This window comes from Mobula birostris, chromosome 31, assembly GCF_030028105.1.
Source record: "Mobula birostris isolate sMobBir1 chromosome 31, sMobBir1.hap1, whole genome shotgun sequence".
NCBI classification, from domain to species: Eukaryota; Metazoa; Chordata; class Chondrichthyes; order Myliobatiformes; family Myliobatidae; genus Mobula; species Mobula birostris.
Genome location: NC_092400.1, coordinates 38,089,849 through 38,106,087, shown reverse-complemented (window position 1 = coordinate 38,106,087; position 16,239 = coordinate 38,089,849). Strand labels below are relative to the sequence as shown.

Genomic DNA, 16,239 nt, shown 5'->3' with positions numbered 1-16,239 from the left:
CAGCTGAATGGCGGCATCCGGGATTCCGTCCATTTCAGTACTCCCGCGGAGTATTTCGTTGGGAGTTGGATGTTGTCCAATTTAATGTCCATTGCAGAGCAAAATGGACGGGACAGCCGGCTGTCTAGGGCTTGTTTTTTTCCTGGCATGGTTTCCTGCCTGCTCGCCTCGCTTTCATTTCCTTGCACACCGCTTACGACGTTCCCACCTCTGGCCACTGGCATCAGACGACTCCAAGGACTGCGGGCCCGATTCTCTCAGCAAGCCGAGGTCGCGCAATTTAACCAGCAAATCTTCATGAAGGTTTGTTTTTGGGTGATCTCTGTATTGTAGCAGTATCTGGCGATGGTAGATAGTCGCTCTATTATCCATTGTCCTCAACCCTAATTGTGCCTTAAAATTAAATTAAAAAACTAAATGAAAGTAGCACCAGATCGGAAAGGCCGCTGCTGCCATGCTGCGCCAATAACAAGCAGGATAGACAAAGGAGAATCGGTTGATGTTGGAGTTTCAAAAGGCTTTTGACAACGTGTCGCACGAAGCTGCCTAACTAGCTATGAGCCCATAGCTTTACAGGGAAGATTCTAGCATGAATAAAGAGTGGGAAATAAGGGAGGTTTTTCATTTTGGCTGCTGGTGACTAATGGTGTTCCACAGGGGTCTGTGTTGGGACCATTTCTTTTTACATTATATGTCAATGATTTGGATGATGGAATTGATGGCTTTGTTGCAACGTTTGCAGACAATATGAAGGTAGGTGGTGGGGCAGGTAGTTTTGAGGAAGTAGCGAGGCTACAGAAGGACAGACAGATTAAGAAAATGGGTAAAGAAGTGGCAGATGGAATACAATGTCGGGAAGTGTATGGTCATGCATTTCGCTAGAAGAAATGAAAGGGTTGACTATTTTCTAAATGGAGGGAAATACAAAAAAAAACTGAGGTGTAAAGGATCTTGGGAATTCTTGTGCAGGATTCCCTGAAGGTTAATTTTCAGGTTGAGTCTGTGGTGAGGAAGGCAAATGCAATGTTAGCATTCTTTTCAAGAGGACTAGAATATAAGAGCGAGGATGTAATGTTGAGACTTTATAAAGCCGTGGTGAGGCCTCACTTGGAGTATTGTGAGCAGTTTTTGGCCCCTTATCTTTAGAAAGGATGTGCTGAAACTGGAGATGGTTCAAAGGAGGTTCACAAAAATGATTCCAGGTTTGAATGGCTTGTCATATGAAGAGTGTCTGATGGCTCTGGGCCTGTATTCACTGGAATTCAGAAGAATGAGAGGATGACCTCATTTAAACCTATTGAATGGTGAAAGGCCTTGGTAGAGTGGATGTGGATAGGATGTTTCCTCTGATGGGAGAGTCTAAGACAAGAGAACACAGCCTCAGAATAGATGGACGTCCATTTAGAATGGAGATGAGGAGGAATTTCTTTAGCCAGAGAATGGTGAATCTGTGGAATTTGTTCCACAGGTAACTGTGGAAGCCAAGCAATTGGGCATGCTTAAGGCAGAAGTTGATAGATTCTTGATAGGTCAGGGAATGAAGGGATATGATGAGAAGGCAGGAGATTGGGGCTGAGAGGAAAAGTGGATCAGCATGATGAAATGGCGGAGCAGACTTGATGGGCCAAATGGCCTAATTCAGCTCTTTTGTCTTATGGTCATTCTAGGTGAAGGGCCTTTTTAGTTGCATCGCTCCCTGACCTCAGCTGCAGACATGGTGTAATTCCATCCTCCCACCTAATTCAGAATCAGTTATGAAGTTCTCCTTGCACTGCTCGTCTTTTCCTAGGCTTAGCCCAGATGACCATATGGCAAAGGAGCAGAACTAGCCTGTTTGGGCCATCAGCTCTGCTCTTCCATTCCAGCATGGCTAATTGGCTTCCCATTTAACGCCATTCTCCTCCCTTCTCACCATAGTCTTTGATGCCACGACGAGTCAAGATCCTATCAACTCCGCTTTAAATATACCCAATGACATGGCCTCTGCAGCTGCCTGTGGCAATGAAGTCTACAGATTCACTACCATCTGGCTAAAGAAATTCCTCCTCATCGCTGTTCTAAGGGACGTCCTTCTGTATTTCTCTTTTGAGCCTGTTCCCTCTGGTCCTAGACTCTCCCACTATGGAATATCACAGAATTACCACCCTCTGGCTAAAGAAAGTCCTCCTTATCTCTGTTCTAAAGGTATGTCAATTTGTTCTGAGGCTGTGTCCTCTGGTTCTAGTCTCCCTCACTACTGGAAACATCATCTCCGTATCCATTCTATTTAGGCCTTTCAATGTTTGATGGGTTGCAATGAGAAAACCCCTCATTATTCTAAACTCCAGGAAGTACATCAATCTCTCCTCATACATTAACCATTTCTTTCCCAGGATCATTCTCGTGAACCTCCTCTGGACTCTCTCATCTACTCCCACCCAGACCTATCCGTGGCTTCCCGCACTGTCCCAACAAGGTGAAATGTCAGCCTGAGCGCCAACACCTTCAGTCTGAGCACTTTGCGCCTTCAGGTAACTGCTTCTGCTTGTATCCAAACTGGCCAGCTCTACTGCAACTTATTCATCTGTAAGATTTACTCAGTTATCTCTCTCCACAGGTACTGCCTGAAATGTTGGGCATTTATAACTTTAAAATGAATTTCACAGCTTTTACTTGTCTCTGTTTGTGTGTCTCTCTCCCCTGTGTCTTTCTCTGTCTTTGTTTCTCCCTCAGTCTTTGTCTCTCTCAGTGTCTGTCTCTTTCTCTCTGACTCTCTGTCTGTCTGTGTGTCTCTGTCTCATTCTGTGTGTGTGTGTATGTGTGTGTGTGTGTGTGTGTATGTGTGTGTGTGTGTGTGTCTTCTGTCTCTAGGTGTCTCCATGTCTCTCTGTGCCTCTCTTTCTCTTTCTCTCTCTCTGTGTCTCTATCTGTCTCTCTCCCTTCATCTCTCTTTGTATCTCTCAGTCTCTGTGCCCCTCATTCCCCCCCTCTCTCTCTCTGTATCTTTATCTCTCTCCTTGTTTGTCTCTGTCTCTCTGTATCTCTCATTTCCTTTCTCTCTCTGTCTCTATCTCTCTCTATCTGTATCTCTCCACGTCTTTGTCTGTCTGTGTCTCTTATTCTCTTTCTCTTCCTTTCTCTGTCTCTATCTATATCGCTCTCCCTCTTTGTCTCTGTCTCTCTGTGTCTCTCATTTCCTTTCTCTTTCTCTCTGTCTGTCTCTATCTCTCTCTCTCTGTCTCTCTCTCTCCATTTATCTCTGTCTCTGTGTCTCTCACTCCCTTTCTCTTTCTTTCTGTCTCTAACTCTGTCTACCTGTATCTCTCTGTTTGTCTCTGTTTCCCTGTGCCCCTCATTCTCTCTCCCTCTCTCTCTCTCTCTCTCTATCTCTATCTCTCTCCACCTGTTTCTCCCTCTCCTGACCTGCTGAGTGTTTTTAACATTTTCTGTTTTTATTTCAGATTTCCACCATTAGCATTGTTATTCATTTTTCAGTCTCTTTAGACTCTGCTCCTACAACCCATTTCATTAGTGTCCAAGTCTCAGTCATGTCACCTTTAAATTCCAGGGTGCTGACACCTATCTTACTCAATCTTTCCTCAAATGATAATTTCCTCATCAAATTACAATATGAGATATATCCATTTGCAAGCAAATCAAGGGTAAAACATCCTGGCAGGGGGAAATTCACTCAGTAAAAGCCCATCTCTGCATGGTATTAACATATATTGTAATTTCCTTGTGACTTCCTAGATTGGCTGTAGTCTGTGAATGCTAAAAGCCAGCAGGAACGGCTCTCATAGACACGATCTGTTTTCATTTTCTTTCATTTAGAGATACATTGTGGAACAGGCTCTTCCAGCCCAACGAGCCACATGCCCAGCAACCCAACTATTTAACTCTAACCTAATCTCAGGACAATTCACAATGACCAATGACTGGTACATATTGAGAATGTGGGAGGAAACTGGAGCACCCAGAGAAGCCTACACAGTCACGGAGAGAACATGCAAACTCCTGATGTCAGAAATGAACTCTGAACTGTGATGCACTGAGCTATAATGTCACGCTGACTGCAACACCGCAATGATACCTTCAACGTCACGGTAACCGCGACACTGCCATGATGCCTTCAATGCCACGGTAACCGCGACACTGCCATGATGCCTTCAATGCCACGCTGACCACGACACCAACATGATGCCTTCAACGTCATGGTAACCACGACACTGCCATGATGCCTTCAATGTCACGGTAACCGCGACACTGCCATGATGCCTTCAACGTCACGGTAACCGCGACACTGCCATGATGCCTTCAATGTCACGGTAACCGCGACACTGCCATGATGCCTTCAACGTCACGGTAACCGCGACACTGCCATGATACCTTCAACGTCATGGTAACCACGACACCGTCATGATGCTTTCAACGCCATGCTGACTGTGACACTGCCATAATGCTTTCAGTGTCATGGTAACTGCAACACTTCCATGATTCCTTCAACATCACGGTAACCGCAACACCGCTATGATGCCTTAATTAATTTATACTGAACCATGTAATAGTTCAAAATGACTGTTGGCAGAACTGGTAAACACATCTACAACCATTCTAGCCTCATTCACCCAGTGTGCCAGTGTGCCATTGTGACAGGGCACAGGACAGAGAGAGTCACAGGGTCATACAGCAAGGAAACAGACATTTCTGTACCATTGCTCCATTTTGGCTAAGATAGTTCCATTTGCCAGTGTTCAATAGCATAGTGGTTCGTGTAATGTCAGTGTAATGTCAGTGTGAGCTCTGAGATCAGGGTTCGATTCCTGTCAGGAAATTGGACGTCCTCCCCATGACTGTGTGAGTTTCCTCTGGGGGCTCTGGTTTCCTCCCATTTTCAAAAGACATATGGTAAGGGTCGGTGAACTACAGACATGCTGTATTGGTGCTGGATGCGTGGCGACCCTTGCCCAGCACAATCCTTGCTGATTTTACTTGATGCAAAGGCTGCATTTCACTGTATCTCTTGATGTACATGTGAAAGATAAAGCCTATCTTTAATCTTTATAAAGGGAACACTTTACTATTCATGTACATGACCAAAGGTAAAGACATAAAGATTATCATTATTTGTTACACGCAGAGCGAAACATCGAACCACGCAGTGAAATGTGTCGCTTACATCATCAAACAGCAACATTCCACAGTTGTTCTGGGCAGTCTGCGAGTGTCACCACACTTCTGGTGCCAACATAGCATGCCCATAACTTACTAATCCAAACCCTACATCTTTTGGAATGTGGGAGGAAACAGGGCACCTGGAGGAAACCCACAATGTACAAACTCCTTATAATCAGCAGCAGGAATTCAACCCTGACCTTTCAGCTGCCGCTGCAGAGCATTGTGCTAGCCACTACACTACCATGCCACACAAATGTTGTAATACCATTTACTGGCCTGTGTCGTGCTAACTAGGCTGGTGGGGTGGAGATACGTCTCTACCGAAGGAGGTGTAAGGTGTTCCTTCCCTCTGCTAGCCTGCAGGTCACCCTTGGGTGACGTGGAGCACCTGTGTAGCCCCTCCCCCCAAACAGGGTCACATGAACCCATGGGAGTAGGTGGTGGATGGTCGTAGAGCAGCTGGTGCATATCACAAGTCCTGGTTATGTGACAACTGATGCCAGCAGAAAATCTCTGAACAGTATTGATCATGGCTGACATCACCCGTCTTGTAAAGACACTGCTCAGAAGAAGGCAATGGCAAACGATTTCTGTAGAAAAATTTTCCAAGACCAATCATGGCCGTGGAAAGACCATGATCTCACATGTCATATGACACAGCACATAATGAATTGACCCTTTTCATAAAAGATCTATCCTTCTCATTCTTGGATGTCCTGCCAGGTCCACCAACTGGAAGCACAGCACCGTATAAGCAGTTCACATTAATCCTGCTGAAACATATGCTTGTGTTATCAATCACATTTACATTGACGGTCTCCATGTCAGAATGATGGATTGCTTGTGGATTCTGAATAATAATTCAGTGTCGATATGGCTCAAATCATACCTTCTTGGCACAGAAATTAGTTTTGTTTAGAAAGAAAAAGGGAGCAGGAGATAATATCTGTGATGATTCTTCTGTCAAAAACCTTTCCAGTTTTGGTCTGAAATGTATCTCTGTCCAATGATCCGTAAAGTATTTGTCATAAGCCTAACACTGGATAACAGTTCCCAGCACTGCACCCCTTATTTTAAAAATATGCATCCACCTACGCTCTGATAAAAACACAGACGTGTAAGTTGCCCTTGATCCATGATTGTGTAAACAAACATGAAGGTGATTATTTATTCAGCAGGTCTAACTGCACTGTCACTACATTGGAAATAAAAATATGGTCGAGATTGCAGTGTGTAGCAAATCTGTGCATTTGTCCACGTCACAATCAGATTATATTATAGCACTGAAGGAGGCTATTTGGCCCATTGTGTCCTTACTGACTAAAAGAGACAGTAAACTTTCCCACTTCCCTGTTCAGTTCATAGCCCGGCAGGTTACCGATCTAGAGGTGAAGAGGGCTTCTGCCTCTAACACTCTTTCAATTCAGAGGTTTTGCGGCCCTCACTGTTCACTGAGGGAGGGGACGTCGACTTAGACCATGAGAGGCCTGCGTTGGCCATTTTCATGCCTTACAAGGCGCAGATTGGAAGTCTGTGTGGGACACCACTCCTCGCACAGACTAGAGCAATGTGTGATTAAGTGCCTTGCTCAAGGACACAAACACGCTGCCACAGCTGAGGCTCAAACTGACGACCTTGAGATAACTAGATGAACGCCTTAACCACTTGGCCACGTGCCCTCATTTCATTGAGGAGAAAATCAATTTACCTCAACATCCTGTTTAACTCCGCGACCTGGCTATTTCTGCTTCCTATTGGGTCACCCTGCTGAGGGAAATTTATTTTTCTTGTTCACCCGATCCAAGCCAAGCCTAATCCGTAGGAGTCCATTGATGAAGATAGATGGGAATGCAGTGCATGAGTTACTGATCACTAGATTTTTGGACCATTGATTCCAAGACTTGAGTCCAACTCCCTGCAATGGCAACAATTTCAAGTAATTAGATAACTTTATAATGTGCTGCCGGGGTGCTGCTAGAAGCAGATACATTAGGGACATTGAAGAGACTCTTAGATAGGCACGTGGATGACAGAAAAGTGGAGGGCTGTGTGGGACGGAAGGGCTGGATTGATCTTGGAGTAGGTCAGCACAACATCGCTGTACTGTTCTGTGTTTAAAAACTTTGGCTGGTGCTGCAGCAACTTAAGGTACAGTTCTGTTAACGGACTTGTATCGAGTATCCCATGCCAGATAACAACACAAGGAAACAGCAGCACAAGTTGGCCAGCCAGCCCCTCAAGCCTGCCCTGTCATTCAATACAATCGTGGTTGATCTCTGCTGGGTCTCAACTCCTCTTCAGCACCAGTACGCCATAACACTCAGTACCCCCAGCATTCAAATGTTTATCTGTCTCTACCTTAAATCCATTAAATCATTCAGACTCCCAGCAGAGAACTCTCGAGAATGATAACCATCTGAGAGAAATAGTTTCAACAAACCATAGTTTATGAATGAATGGCTTGTTATTTTGCAGCTGTGTCCTCTTGTTCATGACTCTCCCAACACAGAGCAGAGCCACAGAGCACAACAGCATGAAACAGACCCATCTAGCCCATACTGACTTGACCTACTAGTCCCAACTACCCGGACCATATCCCTCCAAACTCTCCCATACATGTACCTATCCAAGTTTCTCTTACATGTTACAATTGGAGCCACTTCTAGCACATCTACTAGCAACTTGTTCCACACTCAGACCACCGTCTGCATGGAAAAACTGCCCCTTATGTTTCCCTTAAATATTTCACCTTTCACCCTAAACCTATGTCCTCTAGCTGTAGTGTTACCAGCGGAAAATCTCACCATCCGTCCTAACAAACTGTCTTAGGATCTCTTATGTTTAACTAAACTCTCTCATCTTTCTCAGGAATAGAACCCAATACGGATATTGTCTACTGGTCCTCCTTTCCTGCCAAATATATCTATGGCTGATGCCGAGCAGATCGCATTCAGTCTTGACAGTAGAGTATTCAATTCACTTTGAATACAATACTGACATTGTATTCAAAATGAATTGAATACTGACATCATATTCAAAATGAACAGTATACCTCACTGACATTGTATTCAAAATGACTGTGTACAGTACCGATGTTGTATTCAGAATTACTGTCTACTATACTGACATTATATTCAAAATGAGGTGTTCTCTACTGACATTGTATTCAGAATGACTGTACTGTCTTGACGTATTCAGAATGACTGTATACTGCACCGAGATTGTATTCAGAATGATTGTGTGCTGTACTGACATTGTATTCAGAATGACTGTATAATATACTGAAGTTGTATTCAGAATGATTGTGTACTGTACTGACATTGTATTCACAATGACTGTATAATATACTGACATTATATTCAGAATGACTGTATACTGTACTGACGTTGTACTCAGAATGACTGTACTGTCATTGTATTCAGAATGACTGTAATGTCCTGACATTGTATTCAGAATGACTGTGTACAGTACTGATGTTGTATTCAGAATGACTGTATAATGTGCTGATATTGTATTCAGAATGACTGTACTGTACCGACATTTTATTCAGAATGACTGTACTGTACTGACTTTGTATTCAGAATGACTGTATACTGTACCAACTTTCTATTCAAAATGAACTGTACTTTAGACTCCATAAGCAATTCATCATTTTTCATATGTGACCAAGAGGTGCAGTCAGTGGTGGCTCCTGTCCACTGAGGAAATATACATGGTCTTCTGCTGCTGAAGCCCGTCCACTTCAAGGTTTCACATCTTGTGTATTCGGAGATGCTCTTCTGCACACCACAGTGTAACGCATGGTTATCTGTGTTACTGTCACCTTTATGTCAAGTTGAAACAGCCTGGTCTTTGCACTCTGAGCTCTCACATTAACACATCCGGTTGAGCAGCATCTGTATCACTGAGAGATGATCTGAGACTGCTCTTCTTCACTGCTCTTCCTCTGTGATTTTATCTGATCTGCTGGACAGACACAACTGCTTGACAGATCAGATGACATTGCAGAGGGAGAGTGGTGACAGAAGGGTCTCACAGACCAGTTGTTGATGAATCTTGATTGGTCAGGGCAGGGTGGGATACGGGGAGAGGGCAGGAATGAATACGGAGAGAGGGCAGGGTGGGATACGGGGAGAGGGCAGGAAGGGATATGGGGAGAGGGCCGGGTGGGATATGGAGAGAGGGCAGGGTGGGATACGGGGACAGGGCAGGAAGGGATACGGGGTACATCTCAGCTTGAGCATGTGCCGGGGGCAACCTGCACGTGTCATCGTGTTTCTGGCACCAACAGAGCAGGCCCAATGTAATCCATACATCTTAGGAATGTGAGAGGAAAGTGGAGCACCCTGAAGGAAACCCTCGCAGTCACAGAGAGAACAGGCACAGTACAGGCCCTTCAGCCCACAATGTTGTGCCAGCCTCTTAACCTACTCCAGGAGCAACCTAACCCAGGGGTTCATGGAAACCTTGCTTGATGGTATTGGTCCCTGGCATAAAAGAAGAATGGAACCCCTCATCTAACCCTTCTCTCCAACATCGATCTCCATTTTATTTCAGCCACATTTCTTAAATGTCCTGAACGTATCTGCTTCTACCACCCCACGCCCACACTGTCTTCCACGGTCTAGCACTCTCTGTGCAAAGGACCTACATGTGACATTCTCCCGGTACATTCATTATAATTTTTTGCACTTGTATTAGCTATTTCCATCCTAGGAAAAATGCGCTGGCTGCCCACTTGATCTATGCCTCTTATCATCTTGTACATCTCTATCGTCATCTCTCATCCTCTTTCATTCCGAAGTGACAAGCCCTAGCTCACTAAACCTCTCCTCATAAGTCATGCTCTCTAACCCAGACAGTATCCTGGTAAATCTCCTCTGCACCCTCTCTAAAGCTTCCTATAATGAAGCAACCAAAATTATATTTCTACATTACTGTAACTAACCTTTACCTTAACAATAGATCACTTACTTTTCTCACAGAAAGGAGGATCGTTGCTCCAAGTGAGATCCCACTGGCAAGTGAGAGTGTCACTTCCTAGGATGTCATATCCTGGGTCACACTGATAAGTTATCAAGGTTCCTCGGACCATTTCTCTGTGGGAAGTGGTTTTCCAGCCGTTGGGAATCTCAGGAAGGTCCGAGCAGGTGTCATTCCGTGAGACCTCTGTAAGGGAAAACAAAGATTAGAATTGGAATCCAAAAGGCTGAGTCATTGAAGAAACCACCCTTACACAATACAGCAGAGTAGGATGACATTCGGCCCATCTGGTTCAGACCAGAACAGTCTTATTGCTCTTATTTCTCCTCTGATTATTTGAACACAGCACATTACAGTACAATACAGGCCCTTTGGCCCATCATGTTGTGCTGACCTCTTAACCCACTGTAAGATCAATCTAACCATTCCCCATATAGCTCTCCATTTCTCTTTCATTGATTTACCTGTAGCCTTGTACTGATACTCTCACACCGACACATCAATTCCCCTTTGATTCTTTGGTCACTACCTGCACACAGGAGTGACTTAGAGCAGCCATTTAGCTCACCAGTACGTCTTTCTGGGAGAAGACTGGAGCACCCATTGTAAAGAAACACCATCACAAGAACAGCATGCAAACTGCACTCGGGCGGACCCCAAGATGAAGATCAAACCTGGTCTTTGGAACAGAGAGGCTGCAGTGCTAACATCTGGGTGGTGTGATAGTCCAGATAGACCACCCTGCTTGTCCCTTTGCCAATTCCCAGTGCTAACATCTGGACAATCACACCATCCTGCCTGTCTCATCGACAATTCCCAGTGCTAACAGTGGACTATCACATCACCCTGCCTGTCTCATCGACAATATCCAGTGGACTACAGTGGACTATCACACCACCCTGCTTGCTCCATTGCCAATGTTGTTGAGGTTTTGCAATGGGATGTGAATTTCAATGGACTATGTCCCATCCCATTAACACCACCTCACCACTTCTGCTCTCTTTTTAGCACTGATTATTGAATTTGATTTTAATCTATATTTATCATTGTAATGTACAGTATTTTTGTGTCTTGTGCTATATTGCTGCCACAGAACAACCGATTTTATGACATACTGCATGCCAGTGTCCCACACTGTGTCAGAACCAGGGTCTGATCCCTGATGGTTGAGGTGTAATGGTGTAATGGTGTCGATGTTTAGAGATCTCTTGCGGGATGTTAGGAATAAATTTGTCCCGGTGAGGAAGATAAAGAATGGCAGGGTGAAGGAACCATGGGTGACAAGTGAGGTGGAAAATCTAGTCAGGTGGAAGAAGGCAGCATACATGAGGTTTAGGAAGCAAGGATCAGATGGGTCTATTGAGGAATATAGGGAAGCAAGAAAGGAGCTTAAGAAGGGGCTGAGATGAGCAAGATGGGGGCATGAGAAGGCCTTGGCGAGTAGGGTAAAGGAAAACCCCAAGGCATTCTTCAATTATGTGAAGGAAAAAAAGATGACAGGAGTGAAGAAAGGACCAATTAGAGATAAAGGTGGCAAGATGTGCCTGGAGGCTGTGGAAGTGAGCAAGGTCCTCAATGAATACTTCTCTTCGGTATTCACCAATGAGAGGGAACCTGATGATGGTGAGGACAATATGAGTGAGGTTGATGTTCTGGAGCATGTTGATATTAAGAGAGAGAAGGTGTTGGAGTTGTTAAAATACATTAGGACAGGTAAGTCCCCAGGACCTGACAGAATATTCCCCAGGCTGCACCACGAGGCGAGGGAAGAGATTGCTGAGCCTCTGGCTAGGATCTTTATGTCCTCGTTGTCCACGGGAATGGTACTGGAGGATTGGAGGGAGGCGAATGTTGTTCCCTTGTTCAAAAAAAGTAGTAGGATAGTCCGGGTAATTATAGACCAGTGAGCCTTACGTCTGTGGTGAGAAAGCTGTTGGAAAAGATTCTTAGAGATAGGATCTATAGGCATTTAGAGAATCATGGTCTGATCAGGGACAGTCAGAATGGCTTTGTGAAGGGCAGATGGTGTCTAACAAGCCTGATAGAGTTCTTTGAGGAGGTGACCAGGCATATAGATGAGGGTAGTGCAATGGATGTGATCTATATGGATTTTAGTAAGGCATTTGACAAGGTTCCACACAGTAGGCTTATTCAGAAGCAAACAACAGGAATTCTGCAGATGCTGGAAATTCAAGCAACACACATCAAAGTTGCTAGTGAACGCAGACGAAGGGTCTCGGCCTGAAACGTCGACTGCACCTCTTCCTACAGATGTTGCCTGGCCTGCTGCGTTCACCAGCAACTTTGATGTGTGAGGCTTCTTCAGAAAGTCAGAAGGCATGGGATCCAGGGAAGTTTGGCCAGGTGGATTCAGAATTGGCTTGCCTGCAGAAGGCAGAGGGTGGTGGTGGAGGGAGTACATTCAGACTGGAGGATTGTGACTAGTGGTGTCCCACAAGGATCTGTTCTGGGACCTCTACTTTTCGTGATTTTTATTAACGACCTGGATGTGGGGGTAGAAGGGTGGGTTGGCAAGTTTGCAGACGACACAAAGGTTGGTGGTGTTGTAGATAGTGTAGAGGATTGTCAAAGATTGCAGAGAGACATTGACAGGATGCAGAAGTGGGCTGAGAAGTGGCAGATGGAGTTCAACCCAGAGAAGTGTGAGGTGGTACACTTTGGAAGGACAAACTCCAAGGCAGAGTACAAAGTAAACGGCAGGATACTTGGTAGTGTGGAGGAGCAGAGGGATCTCGGGGTACATGTCCACAGATCCCTGAAAGTTGCCTCACAGGTGGATAGGGTAGTTAAGAAAGCTTATGGGGTGGTAGCTTTCATAAGTCGAGGGATAGAGTTTAAGAGTCGTGATGTAATGATGCAGCTCTATAAAACTCTGGTTAGGCCACACTTGGAGTACTGTGTCCAGTTCTGATCACCTCACTATAGGAAGGATGTGGAAGCATTGGAAAGGGTACAGAGGAGATTTACCAGGATGCTGCCTGGTTTAGAGAGTATGCATTATGATCAGAGATTAAGGGAGCTAGGGCTGTACTCTTTGGAGAGAAGGAGGATGAGAGGAGACATGATAGAGGTGTACAAGATAATAAGAGGAATAGATAGAGTGGATAGCCAGCGCCTCTTCCCAGGGCACCACTGCTCAATACAAGATGACATGGCTTTAAGATAAGGGGTGGGAAGTTCAAGGGGGATATTAGAGGAAGGTTTTTTACTCAGAGAGTGGTTGGTGCGTGGAACGCACTGCCTGAGTCAGTGGTGGAGGCAGATACACTAGTGAAGTTTAAGAGACTACTAGACAGGTATATGGAGGAATCTAAGGTGGGGCTTATATGGGAGGCAGGGTTTGAGGGTCGGTACAACATTGTGGGCCGAAGGGCCTGTACTGTGCTGTACTATTCTATGTTCTATGTTCTATGTTCCTGAACATGGTGGTGTGGGTCCTGAGGCTCCTGTACCTCCTTTCCGATGACAGCAGCAAGAAGAGAGTAGAGCCTAGATAATGGAAGCTGCTTTCCTGTGACTATGGCCCTTACAGATGAGCAGAGTGCAGGGGAGGGCTTTTCCTGTAATGGGCTGGGCTACATCCACCACTTTTCCTGCATAGGACTTTAAAGGCTGTCCTTTAAATGAAGGTCACATTCTGGGGTAACTTGTACGTAGTCTGTGCAAAGCAAAGCAACTTGACTGAGAAAGGGTGCGAGATGAAGAACTGGCAGGGTGCTTTCCTGCTGACGACCATCTTCTGTCAAGAAAGGATTGTACCAGGCCTCGTGTGTAGTTGAGTGCAGCATGCCACATGTGGAAGTGGCGGAGAGCCAGCACGCCTGCTGGAGTTTTCCCCAGCAGTGTCTACGCAAGAGGAGGGGAGGAAAACGAGGATGCTATATGCAAAGCAGTGGGTGTCTGGCTGTGCTTCTGAAGCTGTAATTTAATCCTGTGTCTTTATTCCTTCTCATTCATCACTCAAAATTCACTGTGCATGTTTATATCAGAGAAGCCAAGGCTAAATTAGTATCTTACACATCATTGCCAACAAATTCACTGTCCTGTAATTATACCGTTTAAAAATCTGCATCAATGATTTAATTTAATTGAAGCCCTAAGATGTGTTTATATACTGTATCTAGGATATCGCTGCTGTGATTGTGTTAAAAATACTCAGCTGACAGGAAAACGGACAGTTCCAATTACTAAGTGAGGAGAATCTCTCAGGGAACCACATATTATATACAAATGACAGTCTCAACAAAGAAATGATTTTGATTTCTGCAGTCTTCTCCCTGATGTCTTTTGGAAGAAGCAACATAGAGGAGGACAATGTATGTGTGTGGGGATCTTTGGAAGTACAGAGAAAATACAAGCGGTAATGGGAGGAGGTCATTCAGCCCATCAAACTAGCCTGGTTATTCAGCCCATCAAGCTAGCCTGGTTATTCAGCATCCGGTTGATCTGAACACAGGAGACGCCGCAGATGCTGGAAATTTGGGGCAACTCACACACACACACAGACACTGGAGGGACTCAGCAGGCTGGGTAGTATCGACATTTCCGGCCAAGGCCCTTCATCAGGACTCAGCTTGGAGCTTGAAATAGCCTTATTTGTCACATGTAAATCAATACATACAGTGAATGCACTGTTTGCATCCACAACCAACACAGTCTGAGGATTGTGCTGGGGGTAGTCTGCAAGTGTTTCCATGCTTAAGGCTGCAACATAGCATGCCCACAACTTACAGACCTTAACCTATACATCTTGGGAATGTGGGAGGAAACCCACGCGGTCACAGGAAAACGTACAAACTCCTGACAGACAGGGTCGGGAACTGAATTCCAGTCGTTGGTGTGGTAAAGTGTAATGCTAACCACTACACTACTGTGGCCACCCACCATGCCACAGCATATTCAAATAATTTCCAATTCCCTTCTATAGCTTGAGCTAGGAAAGACAAACAGCCGAGGATCCTCAGTGGGTCAGGCTGTGACTGTGGAGACAAAGGAATGGTCAATATTTCAGCCCGTGCCTATCTGTCAGTCATCTTTCTGTTCTGCCTAACCTGTTCAGTTCCTCCGGCAGGTTGATTATTTTTTGCTCTGGATTCCAGCATCAGCAATGTCTGGTCCCTCATTTATAATTAAGTCTGCTCTAACGCAGGCGATTCTGTGGATGTGAACGGATGGGATGTTGCCTCCCAGGTGCCAGGGTCAGGGATGTCTCGGATTGCGTCCACAGCATTTTGGAGAGGGGGGGGGTGAGCAGCCAGATGTCATGTTACAAATTGGTACCAGTGACATAGGAAGGAAAAGCAAAGCAGTCCTGAAAAGAGAATTTAGAAAGCTGGATAGAAAGCTGAGAAGCACTACCTCCCCGGTAGTAATTTCTGGATTGCTGCCTGTGCCATGCGCCAGTGAGGGTAGAAACAGGATGACTTGGCAGATAAATGTGTGGCTGAGAAGCTGGTGCAGGGGGCAGGGCTTCAGGTTCTTGGATTATTGGGATCTCCTCTGGGGGAGGTTTGACCTGTTTAAAAGTGACGGGTTGCACCTGAACCCGAGGGGGACCAATATTCTCGCAGGCAGGTTTTTTAGAGCTGTGGGGAGGGTTTAAGCTAATCTGGTAGGGGTGTGGGACCAGATAGAAGGGACTAAGGATAGGATGGATGGTAAAAAAGTAAAGATAGTGTGCAGTCAGACTGTTAGGAAGGGCAACAGATGATAGAAAATAATTGCAGCCAGCAGGGTGAGCATCAGTGCATTAGGGATGCAGAATCAAAAAGGGTGGCAAATACAGTACTCAAAGTGTCATATCTCAATGCACAGAGTATAAGAAATAAGGTGGGTGATCTTGTTGCACTTTGTACAGATTATTGGCTATGATGTTGTAGCCATCACTGAATCATGGTTGTAGCTGGGAGCTGAATGTCCAAGGTTACACGTTGTATCGGAGGGATAGGAAGGTAGGCAGAGGGGGTGGTGTGGCTCTACTGGTAAAGAATGGCATCGAATCAATAGAAAGATGTGTCATTGGATCAGAAGATGTTAAATCCTTGTGGTTTAAGTTAAGAAACTGTAAGGGTAAAAGTA

The 16,239-nt window shown here is 45.2% G+C and overlaps 1 protein-coding gene across 1 annotated transcript in view; it reads right to left on the bottom strand.

Annotated features, from left to right (window-relative positions):
• The window catches only part of LOC140190826 (seizure 6-like protein), a 439,535-nt gene that overhangs the window by 59,406 nt on the left and 363,890 nt on the right, over positions 1-16,239 (bottom strand). The window contains exon 11 of the mRNA XM_072247697.1: positions 10,132-10,326. Within this exon, the coding sequence (XP_072103798.1) occupies positions 10,132-10,326 (195 nt within the window). The remainder of the gene's footprint in view (positions 1-10,131; positions 10,327-16,239) is intronic.